General features: G+C 42.8%; 1 protein-coding gene across 1 annotated transcript in view; it reads left to right on the top strand.

Annotated features, from left to right (window-relative positions):
- Positions 1-8,792: 8,792 nt before the first annotated feature.
- SLC22A15 (solute carrier family 22 member 15) overlaps positions 8,793-22,096 on the top strand; it is a 79,685-nt gene continuing 66,381 nt past the window's right edge. The window contains exon 1 of the mRNA XM_080801792.1: positions 8,793-8,931. Coding sequence (XP_080657918.1) covers positions 8,845-8,931 — 87 coding nt within the window. The 5' untranslated portion in view covers positions 8,793-8,844. The remainder of the gene's footprint in view (positions 8,932-22,096) is intronic.

The following is a 22,096-nucleotide window of genomic DNA, read 5'->3' as shown; positions in this document are numbered from 1 at the left end:
CAGGCAATTTAGGGTCAAAGGAGAAGGGCTGAATCTTCTCCCTTAGCTCTGCATCCCCATCAAGATGGTGTAGGTCTCCCAGGAAGATATTCATCCCATAAACACTGCGCTCAAGGCTGAATTTTCAAATGTGAAATCTCTCCTATCATCAGCCTTTTCAAGTGTGTTCCTAGGGTGGAGAATGCATTGGCCCCACAAGACTTTGGTTCATAGACCACTCAGTTCTTAAAACACGACTACCAAGTGTCAGCTTGAAAATTCTGTTTGGATATATTTTTGTTTAGAATCTTTAACTCAAAGCTCATTTATTTCTGCACTGCCCCATGCCAGTAAGGGAATTAGAGATCGCGTTTTTAGCTATTCCCTGGATGAAGGAAAATAGAAACGTGGGTCTCAGTTGAGTGCACCAAGCTGTCATGCTTGTCTCTGGTGCCAGCTGGTCACCTGTTGGCAGGGCCAGAAGAGAGCCCCAGCATGACATCCATCCTTGCCGTCTGCATCCAGCTTCCAACAGGACATCTCCATCAGAATGCCTACTCCCTGTGCAAGCCACACTACAGAAGAGGAATCCTCTCTGCTTAAGTGATGTCTGGTTATCAGCTTGTATTTTAATATTCCACAAAGTAAAAACTAAATGAACTCTGGAAATATCTTTCCATTGTACATTGTTCGAAGGGACACCCATCTCCTTGCAACCGACCACGTTTTAATCTCACAGATACACAGCTGGGAAAAAGCAGGAATAAAAATAAAGACATAGACTCCAAAGGACTCAGGGATCTTTATTCAAGTATCTCTCTTATCGCTTGGGTTGGTTTATTTTATGCCATAGCCATTGCACTCCTAAAATCCCGCCTTCTTTCACCTATCTTAGTTCTTCCTTTGACCCTCCATGTATGGGCGTGGGAGGAAGATGGAGAGGAAAGGAAAGCTGGTCACCAGGACACTGTCATGACAAGGACACATCATTAGGAACACAGCCATTTAACAGACAGACAGAGAAGGCATCACTGACCACTGGGACAGAAGATTGTCATCTCCCGGCAACATCCAAAAGAACCAGTCGCTGCTTTGTCTGCAAAAGGTGCTTGGACAGTGCACCAAAGAGACAAAACAGCCTTTCGTGGATTGGTAGAGGACTTAAGGAGGTGTGAATTGGCATCAGCTATATGCTAGACATTCATAGCCCAACAGGAAATATGCCTGATGGTGCAGGATCTCTGTGGCCCAGTTTTCCCAGGTCAAAAGCAGAATGGCTGTTGAGTGAGGAGTAATGCAAAAAGGAAAACTGTAACACGATTCCATTCTTCGGCTGCAAACACAACAGACGAGAACTCGTTCTGTGCGTGTTTGTGATTGCAGTCACGTTGCTGAGTTATTACACACGCCCAACTCGAGTCTCCGGCTTGGGAGACAGGCAGGGAGGGCCCTGTTCAGCCCCCAACCTCAACATCACTGTGGATCCGGGGGTATACTTACTCTGTTTACAAAGGAATCAGAGCTCAGATGTGTTACAAAGATAACATTGTGCTGTATTCATATTTCCACGTGAGAAAAAACTGTTCAGAGATGGGTCCTATAACCTGAGAGCAGCCTCCGGTAGTTTTAAAAAACAAAAAAGCCCAAACTTTTGAGAATTGGGGTTTTCATGTACCTTTCTACCAAGCGTGTGACTTTCTCGACCTTCCTTAATCTTTCTGAACATACTATCTAACGTCCAATAGCCTTACATTCACGATTTCTATCATGTTGGGGTTGGACTCGGTGATTTTTTTAAAAAATCGTATTCAAAATACGTGTGTGAGTGCGCCCTCTCCTGTATCCTCCTTTTCCTGAGAAAAACCATTCACTTGCGTTAGATTTGTGGGAGACCATGTGACTAAAAAAAAAGGTGACAGAAGCTTCTCAGCCCTGGTAAGAGCGGAAAATGAAGCCAAGAATATTCAAAATCTTGCGCTGGAAAAGACAGCTGACAGAAGGATTTGACTGGTTCTGTTCGGCTGTCCGTAAGACACTCTTCTCCCACAAATGAGGATGATCAAGAGGAGTTTATATTATTGAAAGTGCATTATGATCTTTTGGCTCAAATAGCTGTATGCCAGTAAACAAGGGATTCAGGGATTCATTTGGTTCTGAACATCACGCAGATTCTTTTGTGAATTTGTGCATTATTGTGACTTTCTACTGAGTGACTTTCATTACTGGGGATGACGTTTGGCTACATTCTTTTTAAGGCAGATAAATATAGGGACTGAAGAAGATTGACTGGATTGCAAAGTGCTTTGTGATTTACTTTGTCCACATTGTTACGTTTGGATTTGGGGTTGGTTTCATGATCAGATAGTAGAGCAAGCATGCAATTTACATAGTCGCCAACTCCTCCTCCTCCACCCCAGCCATCCAGAATTGCAGCCAAGAAGGAAGTCTTCACTGGAATGCAAGTGCCCAGGCGGAGGGGGAGGGAGAGGGAGAGGCGCTGCTGGATTAATGCCGTATTCCTCACACCCAGAATGTCCCCCAGGACAGAGGACTTGCTCAGTAAGTGTTTGTCGGATGAATCTAATACTTACATTTTTGGAATGGTTTAGGATTGGCGACCTCTCCTGTCTGAGATTGAGTAGATCATACTTGATTCTCTGAGATCTACTTTGGTTGCCTATTTTCAGAAAGCAACGTCAATTGTTGGTTTTAACTGGAAGAACCAGTTGTGGTTAAAACTCTCCCATGTGCAGGTTATCATCAGCTTCGAGCAATACTCAACAGCTAAGGTAGTGAACACAGTTCCAAGAACATCCAGATTTTAATCTGGGGCAACATGGAAGCACTTGTTCTTGTACAGGGTAAATGTTCACCCGTCCTACTGCATTGTAGTCCCAGTTAATCGACCCCATGAGTAAAGGAAATTCATCATTTCAGGCTGTATTCCCTTGGTGGGTGACTCCCATGCAAGAAATAGTAGCAGCAGCCCCAGGAACAACAACATGAACATTTTCATTCAAGCTGAGCACTCAAGAATGAGTTTGTTGAATTAAATGAATGTCCTATTATCTTAACTCAGTGCCTCTTGGGACAGCATGTAAAATTGGACTCAGCAAGCAAAACACTCTACTATCTAACTTCACACACAATTAATGGCTGATTTCCCTCATACTTCATGTCCCTCTACCATAACCTCCTGAATTTTAGACCTAACTCTACTTATCCTTATTTGCTTTTGTTTTTAATTTAAATTCAATTAGCCAACATACAGTACATCATTAATGTCAGATGTGGAGTTCAAGAATTCGTCAGTTGCATAGAACCTCAAGTGCTCATCACATTGCATGCTCTCTTTAATGCCCGTCCTCTTTTCCTGTATTGCTAAGGTTTAAGACATGGGAATGGCTAATTTCTCTCCACTAATTTGGATTTATTTTAGGATATACTTGTCACCCACTAGAGAATGGTTCTGAATGATAGTTGTGGGTTTGGGGGGCTGACTGATGGAGACACGTCCGTCTCCCTGCCAATTCCATCTGCTTTTTGCTTCTCCCCCCTCAGTCTTCTTGCTCCTTCCTCCCAGGAGGGAGGCTTCCTTGTGATCTGGTTATTCCCATCATATTTGTGGTGTTTTTATCACCTCTGTTGACAGAGGTATTTGTACTTCGGTTACCTTTATTAAGGTATGTTGCCGTGAAGTACTAACAAGGGTTATCACAGCATGAAGGTTTATGCAGAAGGGAAAATATTCTTTAGATTTTTTTTAAATATTTATTTATGTATTTGTCAGAGAGAGAGAGGAGTGAGAGTGAGAACAAGTAGACAGAGTGGCAGGCAGGGGCAGAGGGAGAAGCAGGCTCCCCGCCGAGCAAGGAGCCCGATGCGGGACTCGATCCCAGGATGCTGGGATCATGACCTGAGCCGAAGGCAGCTGCTCAACCAACAGAGCCACCCAGGCGTCCCTATTCTTTAGATTTTTAAGGAAGATAGTACTTCTCGGTATATTTAGGCGGATCTACGACACTGATTTCCCAGGACTTGAAACAACACTTGACATGCATGAAGTCTTATCTTGCACACCAAATTTCAGTAGCCCTCCAGGACACCAAATTACCAATAGAGCAGAAGACATGATACAGTGGGTAGGTGTGCAGCTTTTAGAATAATTTAGAAAGATTATAAAGATTGAGTCTTTTTGCCTCAAAGCTTTATATAATTTACCAGATAAAGTTTACCGCTTTTCTCCTCAAATCCCCCAAAGTGTGTATTGACAGACACCCTATTCTAAACATTATTTTAATTTTTTATTATAAAAAAAACACAACCCACAACGCTCATCACTCCTGATAAAGGAAAGATTCAGGTACTATAAAATTATGGTAGGAAATGGCTTAAGAAAAATGAGAAATGAATAGTCAGATGGGTAAAATACGCTCTCGAAATGGAACTCTTTGCTGAGAGCCACAGATGCAATACCTTGAGCCTCAGGAGAGCTTTAATTAGCCCAGCTCTTTCTTCAGCGCATGCTCAGAAGCTTTGGTGCGGACTGTAAATTAGGGCAAGGAAATCCAGCAGGGGCCTGGGTGGGTTAAGGGGGAAGGGCAGGATCTTAAAGGGGCAACGACCATTTAAAAGAGCAACGTCAGTCGGAGCCACCATTCCTGTCCTAGGCCCTGCAACCTACCACTACCAATCTACTCCAACCTCTGTGTTCCCTACCTCAGTTAAGAGCACCTCCATCTTCCCAGTCATCAAGGTCAGAAACATAGGCGTCGCTTCTGATTTCTTTCTCTTTTGCCTGTGCAAAATGCAGTCACTATCAATTTTTGAAATTTTACTTTAAATTTGACTTCACTTCTCCATCTTTATTATTACTGTTCTGGTTTAAGCCCTCAGGTCCTCATTTGGTTCTTGCCTGGGCCATTAAGCAGTGTTTCAACTGGTGTTACATGCTTTTAACACTGCTGTCAAGTCATCTTTAAAATCTAGCTTAAAACACTTCGGTGGCTCCCTATCACCTGTAAGAGAAAGTTCAAGCTCCTTAGCACTGCATACTTGGCCTCTATCAAGCCATCAGATCTTATTTCTGACAATCCACAGGTTATACATTCTGTTCTCACACTTCCCAACTGCTTTTAGCATATATGTCCATATACATCTAATATAAGATGAATTAATATATAAACTTTTAAGAAAATAAACTGAACCCAATTTCTACTTAACAATTTAAGTTAGCTATATATCATATGAGTATTAATTTACAATTTTTCATTCCCCATACATCATAATGTCAAAGAAAATTTTTCAAAAGTTAAACTGTGACTCTCTTACCAATAGAGAATGAACCCATGTCAAAGATTTTATTTTAACTGATGAAAGAACCAGTACTCTGGAAAAGTTGGTGCTAAGAACACCTTTGAGGCACTTGTAATTTGAGGCAGTGGTAATTTCTAGAAAAAAAATAAGTATGTTAAAATGGGATTTCTAGATTTGTACAAAACAAGTGAATGTTTTATAGGGTAATGAAATAATAGGTTGTCTTTTCTATTGAACATAATCTTTACATCTCTACCAAACAAAAATTTACATGGAACTGCAGAGTATCTGGACTCTAATTTGTAGTAAACACAAAGTTAAACACAGGTAAATTCTCTTAGAGTATTAAATAACCGTGCGGTAGGCCTGTTAAATGATGCTTCATTACTACATTAGAAGCACACATAGTCTTCTTCTTACTTTCTTATTATTTCCAAGTGCAGGCTAATTTTTCTTAACAATAGTAGTTTTTTAATAAAACACTTCAAATTTTCTCCATCAACGTTTTAGCACCACAACAGTAACTTCTTGAGTCACCTAACAAAGTTTTCCAGAATATAACATCTTTATGTCCTCCTATGCTTTCTCAGATAAAGCTTTCTTGGAATTGTTGGGGAGAAAACATTTTCCTTTAACCATTCTAAGTTCTTTGGCTGGTCTAATAACATAAGGTAGATTAACAGGAGAAAAACATTTAATTTTTTTCATACAGGGAATATGAACATGATATCCAAGGACAAGCTGGGCATTTGGGGCTTATATGCTATCCTGAACTAAAGAATGGGATAGGGGCCTGGGACTTCAAAGGGGTGAAGAATAATTCATAGGACAGTAAGAAGAGCAAATGTTTGGTAATTAGATATTTACCTGCCATATAGATAAGTCTTTCAGATAAAAAAGTTATCCTTTAGTAATCATTTTCTTTCTGGGATAGGCCTCCAATCTAGATTCTTTTAGATAGTTTAAAGGAGAGGAGAATTTTTCTTGAGTCTGCTGTGCCTCTACTGCCTTCTGCTAAAAAGAGTGAACATGCAGAAGGGACATATTTTGGGGAGACTTGTTCTGCATCCCTTCAGAATCTTTTGTAGGTTCCTATAAGTTTGAAAAGAGAATAGAGGCAATTTTAAATAACAATGAACGTTGTAGAAGAGTGTACGGTCATGTAGATGTTAAAAATATAGGTGTAACTACCGAAATAATGATGATGATGATGATGGTGCAATCTGTAGGTCCCCAAAATAGCAAAACGAGAGAAGGGCAGGATGAAAATGGCTTTCGGACTCCAACAGATTGTCAAGAAGGGGGGAAAAAAAGATGATGGGAAACAGAAAACAGAAAATGAAATGGTAGAAATAATTCCACATATATCACTCACAATAAGTATAAATGGATTTAACTCACATGTTAAAAGACAAAGACTATCAAATTGGATGGACAAAAAGACCCTCCTTCCATAAACATGCCTAGACCATAATGAACAAAAAAGGATGAAAATAAAGATTACAAGAAAAATAATACCAAAAACCCCCTGATGCAGCAATATTAACATTAGACAAAATAAAAATCAAGACAAAAAGCATTTAAAAAGAGCTATTTTATCATGATAAAAGGAACGATTCAACTGGTACTTTTATGAACTCACAGAAATAAAAAGACCTTGATAAAAACTCAAAAATGATAAACACTTTGGAAGATTTTGACACATTTATTAAAAATTGATATATTCAGTGGTAATACACATTATTTGAATACTACCAACGAGCTTGATCTAATTTATAGAGAACCTTACACCCAAACAAATGGAGAATATTTTCAATACACTCAGTCCATTTTTCTAAAATGACTGCATACTTGGTCACAAGAAACCTCAAACAATTTGCAAGATTTAATATCATCTCTGTTCAAAAAGCATTTAAATACTTAAATTAGTAATCGACAATCAAAGGATTGTTAAAAAATAGCAATAACATTTACTTGGAAACAAAAGAAAGAGAAAGAAAGAAAGGGAGGGGGGAAGGGAGGGAGGGAAAGAGAGAGAGAAAGAAAGAACCTTAACAAATAGTTCATTGGTTTAGAGAGGACAGTGCATGGAATGGAATATTCCAAATTAAAGGCAACAAAACCACATAACACTTGTAGATCAGAACAAAGAGAAATGCATAACCTGAAATACAATTATTCTTTAAAAAGTAAAAATAAAAGCAAATAAGCTAAACTTTCAAGTCATGTAGCTAATAAAGGTAATAATAAAGCTAATAATACAGTAACAAAAGTAAGGAGGAAAAGAATTCACAGAATCCACAAAATAGAAAACAAATACAAGAAGAAACCGCAAAATAAAAATGGGGTCCTTTTTTTTTTTTTTTAAAGAGAAACCTGTAGCATGACTGACAAGAGTGAAAAATAAACGATAAACGATATTAACAATGAAAAATAGGGCATAAATAGAGCCAGAGCACGATGTTATAAAACCTTAAGAGAACAAGATGAACAAGTTTATTACAGAACAGGAATAAAAGTCGATAAAGTAGAAACATTTTTAGGAAAAAAACGTAATTTAAAGAAAGCCATAAAAATTTATGTAGTATCTCCTTCTATCTCTGTAATAAAAGGGAGAGCCCTGCAAAACTAGCCAATCCAGATGGTTTAAAGGAGAGCTTTATCAAACACTTCCACCTGGTTTCAGAAAACCACTGTGAGCTTCCTGCCAAATATAGACGAGGACAGTAGGAAGAAAACCATAGGCCTATCTCACTCTCTTAGATGTGAAAGCCTAAATAAAACATTAGTTGGTCACCTCTTCAGTCCACATTGTGTTGGGGGTCATGGCCCCGACTAGGGAATAGTAGGCAGCTGTTAAAACCAAGCTCAGGAGGTGCAGGAGTGAGGGGACTTAAGGCAGGGGGCCCGTCACTCTGCCCTGCCTCGCCAATGCTGCTGACCCTTCAAACACCTTGGCATCAATCACCTCCTGTCCCACACCTTCACCTTCTCTCTTTTGTACTTCCTTTTTCCCTCCTGCCTATTTCTGTTTGCAAATGAATCTCGCAGCTTTGCAAGAATTTGTTTACCGGTGACCTCTACAAAGCTAGCACAGAGTAGGACTGCAAAGAAAGCCTGACCAGCACTCTTCCCCGAAGGCTCCAGAACGCCCCCAAACCCCCCGATTTGTGCAACAGGACAAACAATGCAGGGCCGCCCCCAGGTCGCCCAGTTATCGCGCCCCCGCCCCAAGAGGGCTCGGGTGCCCACTGGCTGCTGTTTCCGTGTTTCTCCATCTGCGAGGACGCCTCACCCGGAGCCCACTTCCTCTTCCCTCGCCCGGTGAGCGGCGCGCACAGCCAGTCCTCTCGGACCCAGATCCCCACCAGAAAGCTCCGCGGCCCGGTCCAGCTGGGGCCGCGCCCCGCCCGCGCAGACGCGCCGCGCCGCCCCGCCCCGCCCCGCCCCGCCCCGCCCGCACGCTCCCGCCCCTTTTCCGCTCTGACCCCGCTCCCGCTCCCGCTCCGCTTAGTGGGGCCGAGCCGGGGCCGCCGGGCCAGGCCCGCCATGGAGGTGGAAGAGGCGTTCCAGGCGGTGGGGGAGATGGGCATCTATCAGATGTACTTGTGCTTCCTGCTGGCCGTGCTGCTGCAGGTGAGTCCCCCGCCGCCCCCGCACCTCCAGCGCCCCGCTTCCCCGCCTCCCGCGGTCCATCCTCCCCGCCCCCCGCCGCGTCCCAGCAAACCCGGAGGGGCCGCGAGTCCCACTCCGCCCCCCGCGAGGGCCGGTCTGGGCCGCAGCCCGCCAAGGTCGCCGGCGGGCCCGGCCTGCGGTGCCCGCCCAAGCCTCAGAGCCTGCCCCCTTGGGCGGTTCCGCCAGGCCCACCCATCCCGCCACCTCGAGTAGGAGAAGGAGGGGGAGAAGGATGAGGGGGTGTACTTCAGCCCTTGAGCTGGGGAAGAGATGATGCCCAGTTCCGCGGTAACCGGGAATACACCGTGAATGCGCGAGGGAATTGTTTCTCACCTGTGGCTACGTCACCTTGGAATCTGGAGCACAGAGAGAGCTCTGATACAGGCCTGCGAAGGTCCGGTCTAGAGCGGCCTCCTGCAGGTCTGGGTATCTGGATTCGAGGGGGCTTCCTGGCCAGATGCTTTCCGTGCGGAGGCTTGCTTCCTCTCCGCTTTAAGTTCTGCTGGGTCATTCTGCCCAGAGGCCAACCTCGGGCGGAGACTTTTCTAAGTTGAATAATGCCATTTTACACCGTTCTTCATTGTACAGAAGTCTTGGACTGCTTTTCCACCCAGCCTAAAAATGCGGGTTTCGTATGTTCAAGGTCACTATAGATACACTTTGCCAGACAAGAGTTACTCCTCCTTTGCCCGTCCAAATGGCCCATTTAACATCAATTACTGCTCCCAATATTCTAAAAGCAGTTCATTCACAAATTCTTTACTATCTGCTGTGAGTCAGTCATTGTACTACTTCTTTAGTCAACACATATTTAGTGAGTGCCTACCTACTATGTGCTTAGCAGGGACTACAGTGATGGACAAATGGAAGCCCCTTTCCGGTGAAGCTTGCCTTCTAGCGCGCTGAGGGAGGTGGACAGGTAAATAACTACAATGACCCTGTGATGATAATTATCCTAGGGAAAGTACCGGGAGGTCCTGAGTCTAACCACCACTCCGCCAGCCAGTTGGCTTAAACCTGGCATAAGGCAATGCTCTACAGGCAGATGGGGGTGTGGGGGAAGGTACAGATTGTCTTACTGATTCTGTTTCCTGTTACAATGTTTGCAAGTTTAGTTGGTTCTATCACCAGCCAGAAGACCTGTTCCAGTGATGGACAGGTAGATGGTATGTATCCTTTTTCTAGCAAAGCAAATTCTCAGTTCACAAATATGCAGTGTTCTGAAGTTCCTTTAAGTTCATTCTTTCAGCTTTAAAAGTAATTTTCCTTCAGGAGAAAAACTATTTTCCTAAATCACAAAAGAATATTTAATACCTAGAAAATATAATTATATCAGTGATGCCTGTTGTTCATTTATAATACTTTTTCTTTGAGAAAATTCTTTTTTTTTTTTAAAGATTTTATTTATTTATTTGACAGAAGGAGATCACAAGTAGGCAGGGAGGCAGGCAGAGAGAGAGAGGAGGAAGCAGGCTCCCTGCTGAGCAGAGAGCCCAATGCGGGGCTCGATGCGGGGCTCTATCCCAGGACCCTGAGATCATGACCTGAGCTGAAGGCAGAGGCTTTAACCCACTGAGCCACCCAGGCGCCCCAGAAAATTCTCTTACTTTCCTCTTCTAACCAAGAATCCCAGGCACAGGACTCCTTTTCCGAACAGTGCCATCCCTGCCCCTATCCCTACACTCTGACTGCCGTCATCTTCTTACAGGCCTACAGAGAATAAGTTTACCTTGAGGGTGTGCAGCACTGAAAAGGCTACTGATCTGGGCTTGGGACTCGTTGTTTCCCTCACTTACTTTTCTTTATGGCTGACCCAGTTGGTTAGCGTGTTGTACCAAAGAACTCGAAGCCTGGAAACAGGACTGTTCACTGATGCCTGCCAGACATGTGGTTAGTATTTGCCATCAAAGAACCAGGTCTTAAGAGTGTTGGGAATGAGTGGCTTTATCTTTACGTGTGAGCTGGAAGGTGCCCTGTTCTTGTCTGTCCCAACAGAGTAGGTGCATCACTCCAGGCAGAAGTGAATCCTTCCCAGCGGTACCTGTTTCTGAGGACTTAACCATCCTTTAAGATATGTAATCCACATGGTCCTGGGGTCACCTAGAGCTATCCTCCATATGAGAGTGAATGGTCACCAAAGATCTCTCTACCAACTCTGTTGTTGGAGATGGTTTTGGTGAGGGCTGGCCTGTGGAGTGGGAGTCTGGGAGCCCCATTACACAGTTGTAATATGATGCTTTCACCATCTTGTGGAGGTTGCTTCTTCCAACAGAGAAAAAAGTTAAGAAGCCCTTTTCAGAGTAGGCTTAGATGGGAGGTTGATGTTTGCTTCAAAACCCAAAAACCCTGGGGTGCCTGATTGGCTCAGTTGGTGGAATGTTGATCTTGGCGTTGTGCGTTCGAGCCCCATGTTGGGTGTAGAGGACTTAAAAAAAAAAAAAAGTCTTAAAAAAAAATAAAAAATAAAACCCAGAGCCCTGGTCCCCTGTTGCCCAAGGAACGTAGAGACCACCTGTGCAGCAGCCCTGCCAGGGAGAGGGAGCCCTGCCCGAGAGCACTGCACATTGTGGATCGAACTGCCAGACAGAGTCTTTGCTACAGCAGGAGCCTTTCCTCCATCTGTGGTTTGGTAATGACCATCCCCAGCTGAGAAACACAGAACTAGAGGGCCAGAGATGGCAAGTTTATATCCTCTTGAGTTTTCTTCCTTCTGGGGCCTTTAGTATTATTTTTAATGGTTTAATTCCCTTTCCTTCGAACATATCCAAGTGCAAACTAAAAGGACAAAACCATATTACAAAGCAGACTCTTAAAGGTCTTTAGGTTAGCTGTTTTCTTGGATTATTGATACCATCATGTGGCCCATCAAAAGTTACCTCAATATCCAGTTTGCTTTATCTAGGAGACTCATCTTCACACTCTTTGCAAACCACAATCTTTGGAATCTCTGTAGTGGTCAACTTTCAGATATGAAAAGAACAGAGGCAGATTTTGTAGATTTCTCTTCATATGATAAGATGCAAACGCCCCTCATAATAGTGCTGTGTGGTTTGAAAATACGTGAGCCAGAAGCTTAAAGGAAAAAATAATTGCCTTATGTAAAAATAGTTGTCTTATGAACAAGCAGTAATAGTTTGTTTTGCGGTTAGAGAAATTCTTACTCTCCGGATATGTGTGCCCTCCCTCGGGCAAGAGCTATTTGTGGTACGTAAATATGAATAATTCTACGTACTTTATTTCTGTTTCTATTTCCTGACAGTGATTCAGACTTGACGCCATCATCATTGTTTGGTGTTTGCATCTGTGTATATTCCTTTGCCAGGCTGTCTGGAGGAAGAGTGTTGGAATACAATTTAGACACAAAGTGAAAGGGGATCCTCCTTATTCGTTCTGAGCCATAGACTCCAGCTCATTCATCTTCCTAGGGATCACAAATCACAGATTGTAGTCTGATTTGCACAGAATTTAAAACATCCATTAGCCAACATGTAACCTGTAACAAGCATTACACCAGCAAAATTGTGATGACATTGTGGACCCGAGCTTGAGGTACAGGTATCTGGTATTCTGGAACGCATTATTTTAATGTAAATGCTTAATAACCCCAACCTTATTTATCAGATCCTGTAGCTATCAGCGCATTTAAATCATTCACGCAATAAGTGTCTTTCCGTGGTGTCTTAGAAAGCGGACTGATTGACCAGGTAGTGTTGCCAAAGAGGAAAGTGCGTCAGTCAACACGTGAAAGATGTTTACCTTCACTCACCATTTGAAACAGGCATATTCAAATGACTATGAAATATCATTTCACACTTACTAGATTAGCAAACATTAAATAGTCTAACAGTCCAGGTGTGATGAAAATGAGACGTGGGAACTACCGGTTTAGAGAACTATTTGGCATTGCCTAGTACGATTAAAACCGAGTGTTGGACTCCTGGGTGTGTGACCTCCCAATGTCTCTTGAACCTGGCACAAGGAGATCTGTCTAGGTTGTTTATTGCAGCACCGTTTGTAATGACAAAAATGAGTAACCACCTAAATGACTCTTGGAAAGGGACTAGATAATTAAAGTGTGGTATAAATTTGATAGAATATAAGAGTTAAAGTGAATGAACCAGATCTATAAATAGCTACAGGAATGAATTTCTAAAACACAATGTTAAAGGAAAAAAATAGCCATCAGGATGTATATAGTGTGACACATAACTTCATAAAACTTGTAAAAACGTAGGAGACAATACCATATTTGGTTTATGAATGTATATGGACAATGAAGAAGTATAAACCTATAGAGTAGAAGGCTCTACACCCAGTTCTGAGATTGGTTACCTCCAGGGAGGAAGGGATGGGTGGGCTGCAAAGGAGATTTGCTCTGTGTTCTTAATATTATATTTTAAAAATCTGAAGCATATATAATAAAATGAAACTAGTTAGTTGTGATGGCGGGTTCATGAATTTTATTTTGTTTTGCTTCTCTGTGTTAAATTTTGAAAAAAAAAATGTGGTATAGAAAAGAAGATGTGCTTATTTACTTAGAAGAAAATGCTACAGTTCATGGTATGAGATTAACCGTCCACTCTCCTGTTGCTATTCCTTTAACCAGTTAGCGCTGGGAGTTGTGGTCTGTGAGTTTAACATTTAGGAGCGTGAAATAGAGGGAGTTTTGTTCAGGGTGCTTTATTAAACTCTGTGTAGAACCACTGTCACAATGAATGTGTCCCACCCGCTTGCCTTTGCTTCCTTGTCTGAGTCTCCCTGGGAGATTCATGGAAAGGCTTCTCTCCGTGAGGGGTCTCTGAGGTGGTTTCAGCCTCTCAACCACAAGCAGGTAATGAAGTTCCTACCGTCCATATTAGTGAAGACCTCACCGGGTTAGTCATTAGGGGCCTCAGGGGCTTCTCACCAGCACCAGGGGGTCAGCCATGATGAGAATGTAGGGCATTAGTAGGAGCTGCTGTGTCATGACTCCAGAACAAGGGAACCTCTACCAGGGTTCTCTGCTAGTCTGAGCAAGTGTTATGCCGCCCTCACCCTCAGATTTAGTTCTGTCTGCCCTCAGAGAGTGGCCGTGAGTTTGGGTGATAATCCGGGGAACCTTTGCTGGTGTTCTTCCATCCCTTTAGATGAGTGGGGCACCATAGTTCAGAGAGACCAGAGCTATATGCTTGCCCCCCAAGTCTGGCCTCAGGAAAGCTGTTGTCTATAGACAGACACTGCCCCCTGGCGTAAAGCAGATGAAGTTGCAAACTGATTAGACCGGATTTCCATCCAAGGAGTTGTTGGACATAAGGGGAGCCCCAGAGAGGTTTAGCAAGCTCCTCTGAAATTCGGGCATCTCAAGAATTGGGATGTGCCTTGGAAAGCAACCAGCTCGACACCTCCCCAACACCCAGATCCCCAGCAGCGTGCCTGCCATGGCCTCCCACAGCACAGCTGCTTAGCCTGGGCCCTGACAGAGAAGATATTCCCTTAATAAGACAATACACACACACACACACACACACACGTCATTGGAAGTGTGAAAATAGGCAGTGTGTGACAGAAAGAACGCTAGACTGGAATGCTGTGACCCTGTGCTGTGAGATGGCCAAGTGAGTTCATGTAGGTGAGCCCTCACTAGCCCATAGCACAATTGTGCTCTGGGAGATGGCTGGATCGTGAAGCTTTAATTCATTTGTTCTGCATGTTCAGGATTTCTTAAAGTTGCCCAGTGCCCGGCAGTTGGTTGGCATTGTGTCCATGTCACCTTGAGGTCTGCAGAAGAGGCGCTTGGTTCATCACCACGGTCAGAGACTGCCTTAGGAGGGGGAGCCAGCAAACCTCAAGACATGCAGCTCAGGAGTCCCGCGTCTGGTTTCCTTAACCAAATGCTCAGACTTCTGACATCTGCACTTACAGGAATCTTATGATGCTCATCAAATAGTATATGGTGATTGTACAAAAAGGGAAACATAGAAAAGAGAAAAGAAGAAAAAAAAAACACACCAGAACTTCGCCCATCCAGACATGAAACATGCTCACGTTTTGGTAGATTGCCTTTCAGACTTTTCATTATACAAATGCATATGTTTGTCTTTTGGGCATAAATTTGGATCTTAACCTGATTTTTGTCTCTCAACAGTATTGTGAATGCCTTGCTGTGCTCATAAATGAGCAATCACATATTTTCTAAAGGCTAAGGCGCAGTGTTCCAATACAGGGCTGTACTGGAATTTGCTTATTTCATTCTCTCTTGTTGCAAATGTAGGCTGGTTAGTTCCTCTTTTCCACAGTCCTGAAACCCATGCTCTTAGGCCACTGTCTGGCTCTGGTACGCACTTCTCCTACTTGGCTGTTGACCATGCTTCCCAAGCTCAAGTTTCTCCTGACTCTTTCCTCACTTTCTCCCCAGATGTTCTTTGTTCCAACTTTATGGGTGGAATAGAAGTGTAAACTTCCTAAACATACCTTCCTTTTACTTCAAAATTAATTTTGATCCTCACTTGTCATTATATTTCTCCTCAGTATCCAAGAGGAAGACATCTCTCCCCTCCTTCCAGGGATATCCTCTCACCTTTGTTCTGGAGTCTCTATTACCCCATCAGTCATTTCTAATCTTTCCTTTTTAATTTAAATTTTTTTTAAATTTAATTTTGTTACTAAGCATACAGTGCAGTATTGGTTTCTGGAGTAGAAATCAGTGATTCATCACTTACATTTAGTATCTGGTGCTTGTCACTACAAGTGTCCTCTCATTGTTGTTAACCCTCTGTCTTTCTGCATTCTCTGGTGTCCCAAAGAATGGCTGGCATGGTGGATTTGGGTGGTATATGAACGTAGTATTAAATGTAGCATTAGCTTATAAAGTGAGAGGGTTATTCCTTCCCTTCTTAATCTGTCTTTTTTCTAAGAAGAAAGTCTCATTCGGTGCTAGCACCTCCCAAAACATTTGCCAGTATTTCTGTCTTAACAAAGGGAATGAACTACAAGTAAGAACTATAGAAGGGGTCAGTCCTTGGCAGAAGACATTGCCTGGTTGGAATGTAATGACATTTTTCTGTTTTCATTGTATTTATTATTCATTTTCTTTTAAAACTTCTTTTTAAATTATGAAACATTTCCAATGAAATACAGGAAATAATGTCACAAACACACATGTACCTACTTCCAGATTTGGTAAGTGCTAATATTGGGCCATATTTGTTCAAGATGGTGTCAGTCACAGTTCAGCCAGAGAGGCAGGAAGCAGAACTCCTGGGATGGGGACCCACGTCTGTGTGTGTATGTGTGTGTGTGTAGCATATATATTTATAGGTATAGGATTATACATGAAGTCAGTGAATAATTTATTACAGAAATTTGACAATATGCAGTCGTGGGAGCTGGCTAAGCAGTCCCTGTAAGGCTGTTGTCTTTGTGTCTGCTGTTGGAGCTTGAAGTCTGCAGGGAAGGCAGTCTAGAAGGGAAACTGTGATCTGGAAGCCATTGGAAATGACCGGAATTTGTGTCATTCTCACTGCCTCCAGCCTTGATGAAGCAACTGCCTTCCATCACGGAACTAAACACACACCTGGCCCAGGAGTCAAAGATGCTGAGGGGGCGTTCAGGGGAGCATGGCTCCATCGCAGGCCCAGCTGCCCTGCTGCACCAACAAAGTGAGCCAACAAAGAAGTAGCAATGTATGTGAGGTGCAAAAGCACCTGCCCCAGGCTTCTGAACAAGAAAACAAGATGGCTGCTCCTTTGCTTTCGCCCCTACCCCCCAAATCTTGCTTGAAAATCTCTCTTGTGGCCCACCTTAAATAAAAACATACTAGCCAACACTTGGCATTATGACATGGTGTTTATTTTTATAGTTCTATCTAGCTGATCGTATCTCTAGTGATATAAAATTGTATTTCTCTGCAAATTTACTTAAGTTAAAAATTTTGAATTGAATTTGTAAATGACATATCTGATAAAGGGCTAATATCCAAACTATAGAAAGAACTTATAAAACTCAACACCCCAAAAATGAATAATCCAATTAAAAAATGGGCAGAAGACATGGACAGATATTTCTCCAAAGAAAACATCCAGATGGCAAACAGACACATCAAAAGATGCATCACTCATCATCAGGGAAATGCAAATCAAAACCACAATGAGATACCACCTCACACCTGTGAGAATGGCTAAAATCAACAACACAAGAAATAACAGGTGTTGGCCAGGGTATGGAGAAAGGGGAACCCTCTTGCATTGTTGGTGGGAATGCAGACTGGTGCAGCCACTCCGGAAAACTGTATGAAGCTTCCTCAAAAAGTTAAAAATAGAGCTACCCTATAACCCACCAATTGCACTAGTAGGTATTTACCTGAAGAATACAAAAATGCTAATTCAAAGAGATATATGCATTTTTTTAAAGTTTTTTTATTTATTTATTTGACAGAGATCACAAGTAGGCAGAGAGGCAGGCAGAGAGGGAGAGGGGGAAGCAGGCTCCCCGCCAAGCAGGGAGCCTGATGCAGGGCTCGATCCCAAGACCCTGGGATCATGACCTGAGCTGAAGGCAGAGGCTTTAACCCACTGAGCCACCCAGGCACCCCGAGATACATGCATCTTGATGTTTATAGCAGCATTATCTATATTAGTCAAACTGTGGAAACGGCCCAAGAGTCCATTGGTTGATGAATGGATAAAGAAGATGTAATGTGGGGCGCCTGGGTGGCTCAGTGGGTTAAGCCTCTGCCTTCGGCTCAGGTCATGATCCCAGGGTCCTGGGATCGAGCCCCGCATCAGGCTCTCTGCTCGGCAGGGAGCCTGCTTCCCCCTCTCCCTCTCTGCCTGCCTTTCTGCCTACTTGTGATCTCTCTCTCTCTGTCAAATAAATAAATAAAATCTTAAAAAAAAAAAAAAGAAGATGTAATGTAACACACACACAGACACACATACACAATGGAATATTACTCAGCTATAAAAAGGATGAAATCTTGCCATTTGCAATGACATGGACGAAGCTAGAGAGTATTAACCTAAAATAAATCAGAGAAAGACAGATACCATATAATTTAACTCATATGTGAAATTTAAGAAACAAAACCAATGAGCAAAGGGGAAAAAATGAGGCAAACCAAGAAACAGACTTTTAACTCTGGGGGACACACTGATGGTCACCAGAGGAGAGGAGGGTGGGGAATGGGTGAGATAGGGGTTGGGGATTAAGAAGGGCACTTGTCATGATGAGCACTGGGTGATGTACAGAAGTGTTGAATCACTCTGTTGTAGACTGAAACTAATATTACCCTGTCTGTTAACTGGAATTTAAATAAAAACTTGAAAAAATTTGAAGCGATTTAAAAGACTATCACCTAAATAATAGAAAATGAGCACATAAAACCCTCGGAGGGGTATTCAGAGGACCGAATTTTGGGAAAAGGTGAGCTAATCCTGTAATACTTCTTCAGAGAGCATTAAACATAGGTTCTTTGCTTTCCTGACTCTGATTGGCTTTTTTTTTTGCCTAAAAATTCCTTCCCCTGAGTTTGGTTTCGATTAACCCACTACCAACCTTTTACAACTGCACTCAGGTGTCACATGTACAACCTTTTCTTTATTCTCCCAGTTGGAATTCCCATCCACTTTCTTTATGTTCTCATTAACCTCATTTCTACCATGGCTAATATCGCATTTGTCAAAATCGGCCTTATGTTTGTAGCTTTGTGTGTATTTGTTGTCCTGATGTCAATGTATTTGCCTAGAAGGAAGTAATTATTTCTTATCCATCCTTGTTATCGCCTGAGGCTCATAATACGGTGTGTTGCAAAGTGTTGTTACTCGCTCAAATTTTTTAAGAATGAAGCTGAAGTAACAGAAGGAAATGGTCAGGCGGTGGTATTCCCATTTTGTTTGGGATAAAGATTGAGAGAGAGAGGGAAAGAGATGCACGTTAAATCACTATTACCCAAATGCTTAATTTGTCCGAAGTCTTAATTAATGGTAGGAACCAGGATTAGATCCTGGAATTACTGGGTTGTCATCCATCATCATTTTTTTTTCTCCCACACCATTCTGCAAGGAATTGGTTAACAAAATACATCATAGGCTATTATATATATGCAGTGATGTGTTGGGTTTACTTGGAAGGATATAGAAATGTAAATTAGGGTTTCTTTCCTTCAGGAGAGCATCATTAACAAATTAGAATTTCGCTATATCTACCCTGCTAAATAATTTTACAGAATAACATTTCCCCAGTAACAGTGTGGCCACTAAATGGATGCTTTGGAAATGAAGAAGGGAACCATCAGTGTGGTCTGGACTGGTTTGTTGAAGACTTCAGAAAGACTGAGCTTGAGCTGAACTTGGGAGCTTGGGTTTAAAGAGAGGTGGGAAAGTCATTTCAGATGGCAAACCACAAAATTGGGAAGCAATGTGTAGAAGAGAGAACACCTGTATCCTTGCTACAGAAATTGTGACCCAGACCTGCAGCCTTGAGCTCATGAGAGCTTGCAAGAGATGTGGAACCAGGTCTCCCTCAGGCTATAGGATCAGACCCCACCCAGTAATGTTTGGGGTGCGCTGATAGATACTATTTGTATGGGGCTGTACAGTTTATGGTTGGCTAAAGGAGCATCCCGTTTGAACCTCAGACTAGGCTGATTAGATATGAATGAATGAGATGAAGAGCTGGACTACTAGTGTTCAGTTTCACTGAAAGAAAAGTTGAAGTTTGGAGAGGTTTTGATTTGCTCAAAGTTTACTACAAAGTCTATAGCTTTTTGCACCATGTGATGAGAAGTCACATTTGCAGGGACACCTGGGCGGCTTAGTCTGTTGGCTGTCTGCCTTCGGCTCAGGTCATGATCTCAGGGTTCTGGGTCCCAAGTCCAACTCCCTGCTCAGCGGAAGTCTGCTTCTCCCTCTGCCTGCCGTTCCCCCTGCTTGTGCTCTCTCTCTCTCTTTCTCTCTCTGACATATAAATTAAAAAAAAAATCTTTAAAAAAAAGTCACATTTGGGGATTTAAGTAGGCTAGTACAGAAAGCTGGGATGTGGATTAGGTAGCAGCTGGGTCATACAATGGAGATCTGGAATGCTAGGACATTTATCGCAAGGATAGTTATGCTAGGACATATCCATCAGTATGTTTTGTCAGAGGAGCTTCATGAGGAGTGTCTTAGGGAGCCCTATCTGGTGGCACTACATGGATAAATTAGAGTTGGGAAGAAATAGGACTCGAGATACCAGTGATTCAGGGCATAGTAACTAAATATTTTAAATTTAAAAAAAAAAGTGGTATCACTAGTCACCCAACATATATTTATTGAATACCCAATTGGTGCTGGGCACTGGGCATTTGGTCCTGTTGTCCATGATATACTTGCCCAGGTCGTGCTACTGGCTTAGTCAATTACATAACCGAGTCTAAGTGCAGAAAAGACTAACAGTAATGACAACAATAAAGTCATCTTTGATTTTTCCTGGTTTGTTTGTTTTTTCCCGTGAGGAGCTCTGGCCTCAAAGTTAGATGACTCTCAGTCTCATCCTGGTTTTGCTATTAGTGTCATACGTGACCTCGAATGATTCACTTAATTGCTCTGTTGTCCATTTTTCCTGCTTAAAACATCAACGTCATACTTACCATGACTTCACAGCACAAAATGTTGTGATGAGATCATTGATGGGGGATGTTTTGGTTTCCGGAGTATTATAAAAGCTTATAATGCTGTCGGTATAAAATCATTTTTAAAACCTTCACTTTTTTTGCGACTTCAAAAATTTCAGTCCCCTGGTGCACATTAGTCACTTTTCTAAGTATAATGACATTGAAAGGGGGGAAAAGTGCAGCCATCTGGGCACTTGTTCTTCCCTGGAGGTAGCGTTGGAGAAGATAATGGTCTGTTTGCGATGGGGTGGGCTCCACTCTGGAGGCACGTGGGTGGTGGTTTCTGATTGTGGCTTTCAGGCCCATCTGCTGATGGGTGCCACTGTTAGGTAGGAATATGTGGACGAACGTGTGCACTGTTGTCGTAGAGTAACATAAGAGACACGATCGAGAGACTATCTGGACTTGTGGGGGAGAAGCAGGTAGCGCCATCGTGGAGTTCTGAGCTGCATATGCCTGACTCTTCTGGTGCCAGAAAGCCATGGCCCTCGGTGTGTGGTGTAGGTCCCTGGTGGAGGTCACGTGTGCGTGCAGGGGAGGGGCGGGCACTGGCAACGTTGTGAGGGGTGGGAGGAGGGCAGAGAGGATGAGAAGGTGAAAGTGCTTATTGAGGCAACAGGTTGCTGGGGAGGATACTGATGAACTAAGTATCACTGGTCCCTTCTGTGACTCAGGCTACGTATCAGCACCATCTCTTTGTATCTGCACTGCTTTCTTTTTTTAATTTTTAAATTTGAAATTTTAATTCCACTATAGTTCACATAAAGTGTAATGTTAGTTTCAGGAGTGACTCAGCATTTCCATACATCACCTGGTGCTCATCACAAGGGCCCGCCTTGATCCCCATCCCGTGTTTCACCCATCCCCCATCCCCCATCCACTGGCGCTCTGGTGACCATCAGTGTGTTCTCTATAGTTAAGAATCTGTTTCTTGGTTTGTCTCCCTCTTTTCTTTTCCTTTACTTGTTTGTTTTCTTTCTTAAATTCCACGTATGAGCCACATATGGTATTTGTCTTTTTCTGACTTATTTTGCTTAGCATTATACTCTCTAGTTCCATCCATATTGTTGCAAATGGCCAGATCTCATTCTTTTTTATGGCTGAGTAGTAGTCCTCTGTGTGTGTGCGTGTGTGTGTGTACACATATCACATCATCTTAATTCATTCATCTGCCAGTGGACACTTGGGCTGCTCCCACCATTTGGCCAATGTGGATAATGCTGCTATAAACGTCAGGGTGCATGTAGTTTCTGAACTACTTTCTACATACTGTAGCTATTGCTGAGAGTGATGGTTTCCATGAGAAAACACACCTCAGGTTATAGGACCCTTTGAGCATTTCCTGTCTTACCTAGACTGTGGCTCATCTTAGAACAATCTGGATAAAAATATGATGTGTGAACAGTTCCTGGCACAGAGTTAGCATCAGAGAAGTGTTAGCTATTGTTCCTAGTGTTCTATCCTGCTCATTTATTCATTCATTCAGTCACTTGAGTGTGT

Source organism: Martes martes, assembly GCF_963455335.1.
Source record: "Martes martes genome assembly, chromosome: 4".
Taxonomy (NCBI): domain Eukaryota; kingdom Metazoa; phylum Chordata; class Mammalia; order Carnivora; family Mustelidae; genus Martes; species Martes martes.
The sequence above is the reverse complement of the archived record's forward strand: the minus strand, read 5'-3'. Positions and strand labels throughout refer to the sequence as shown.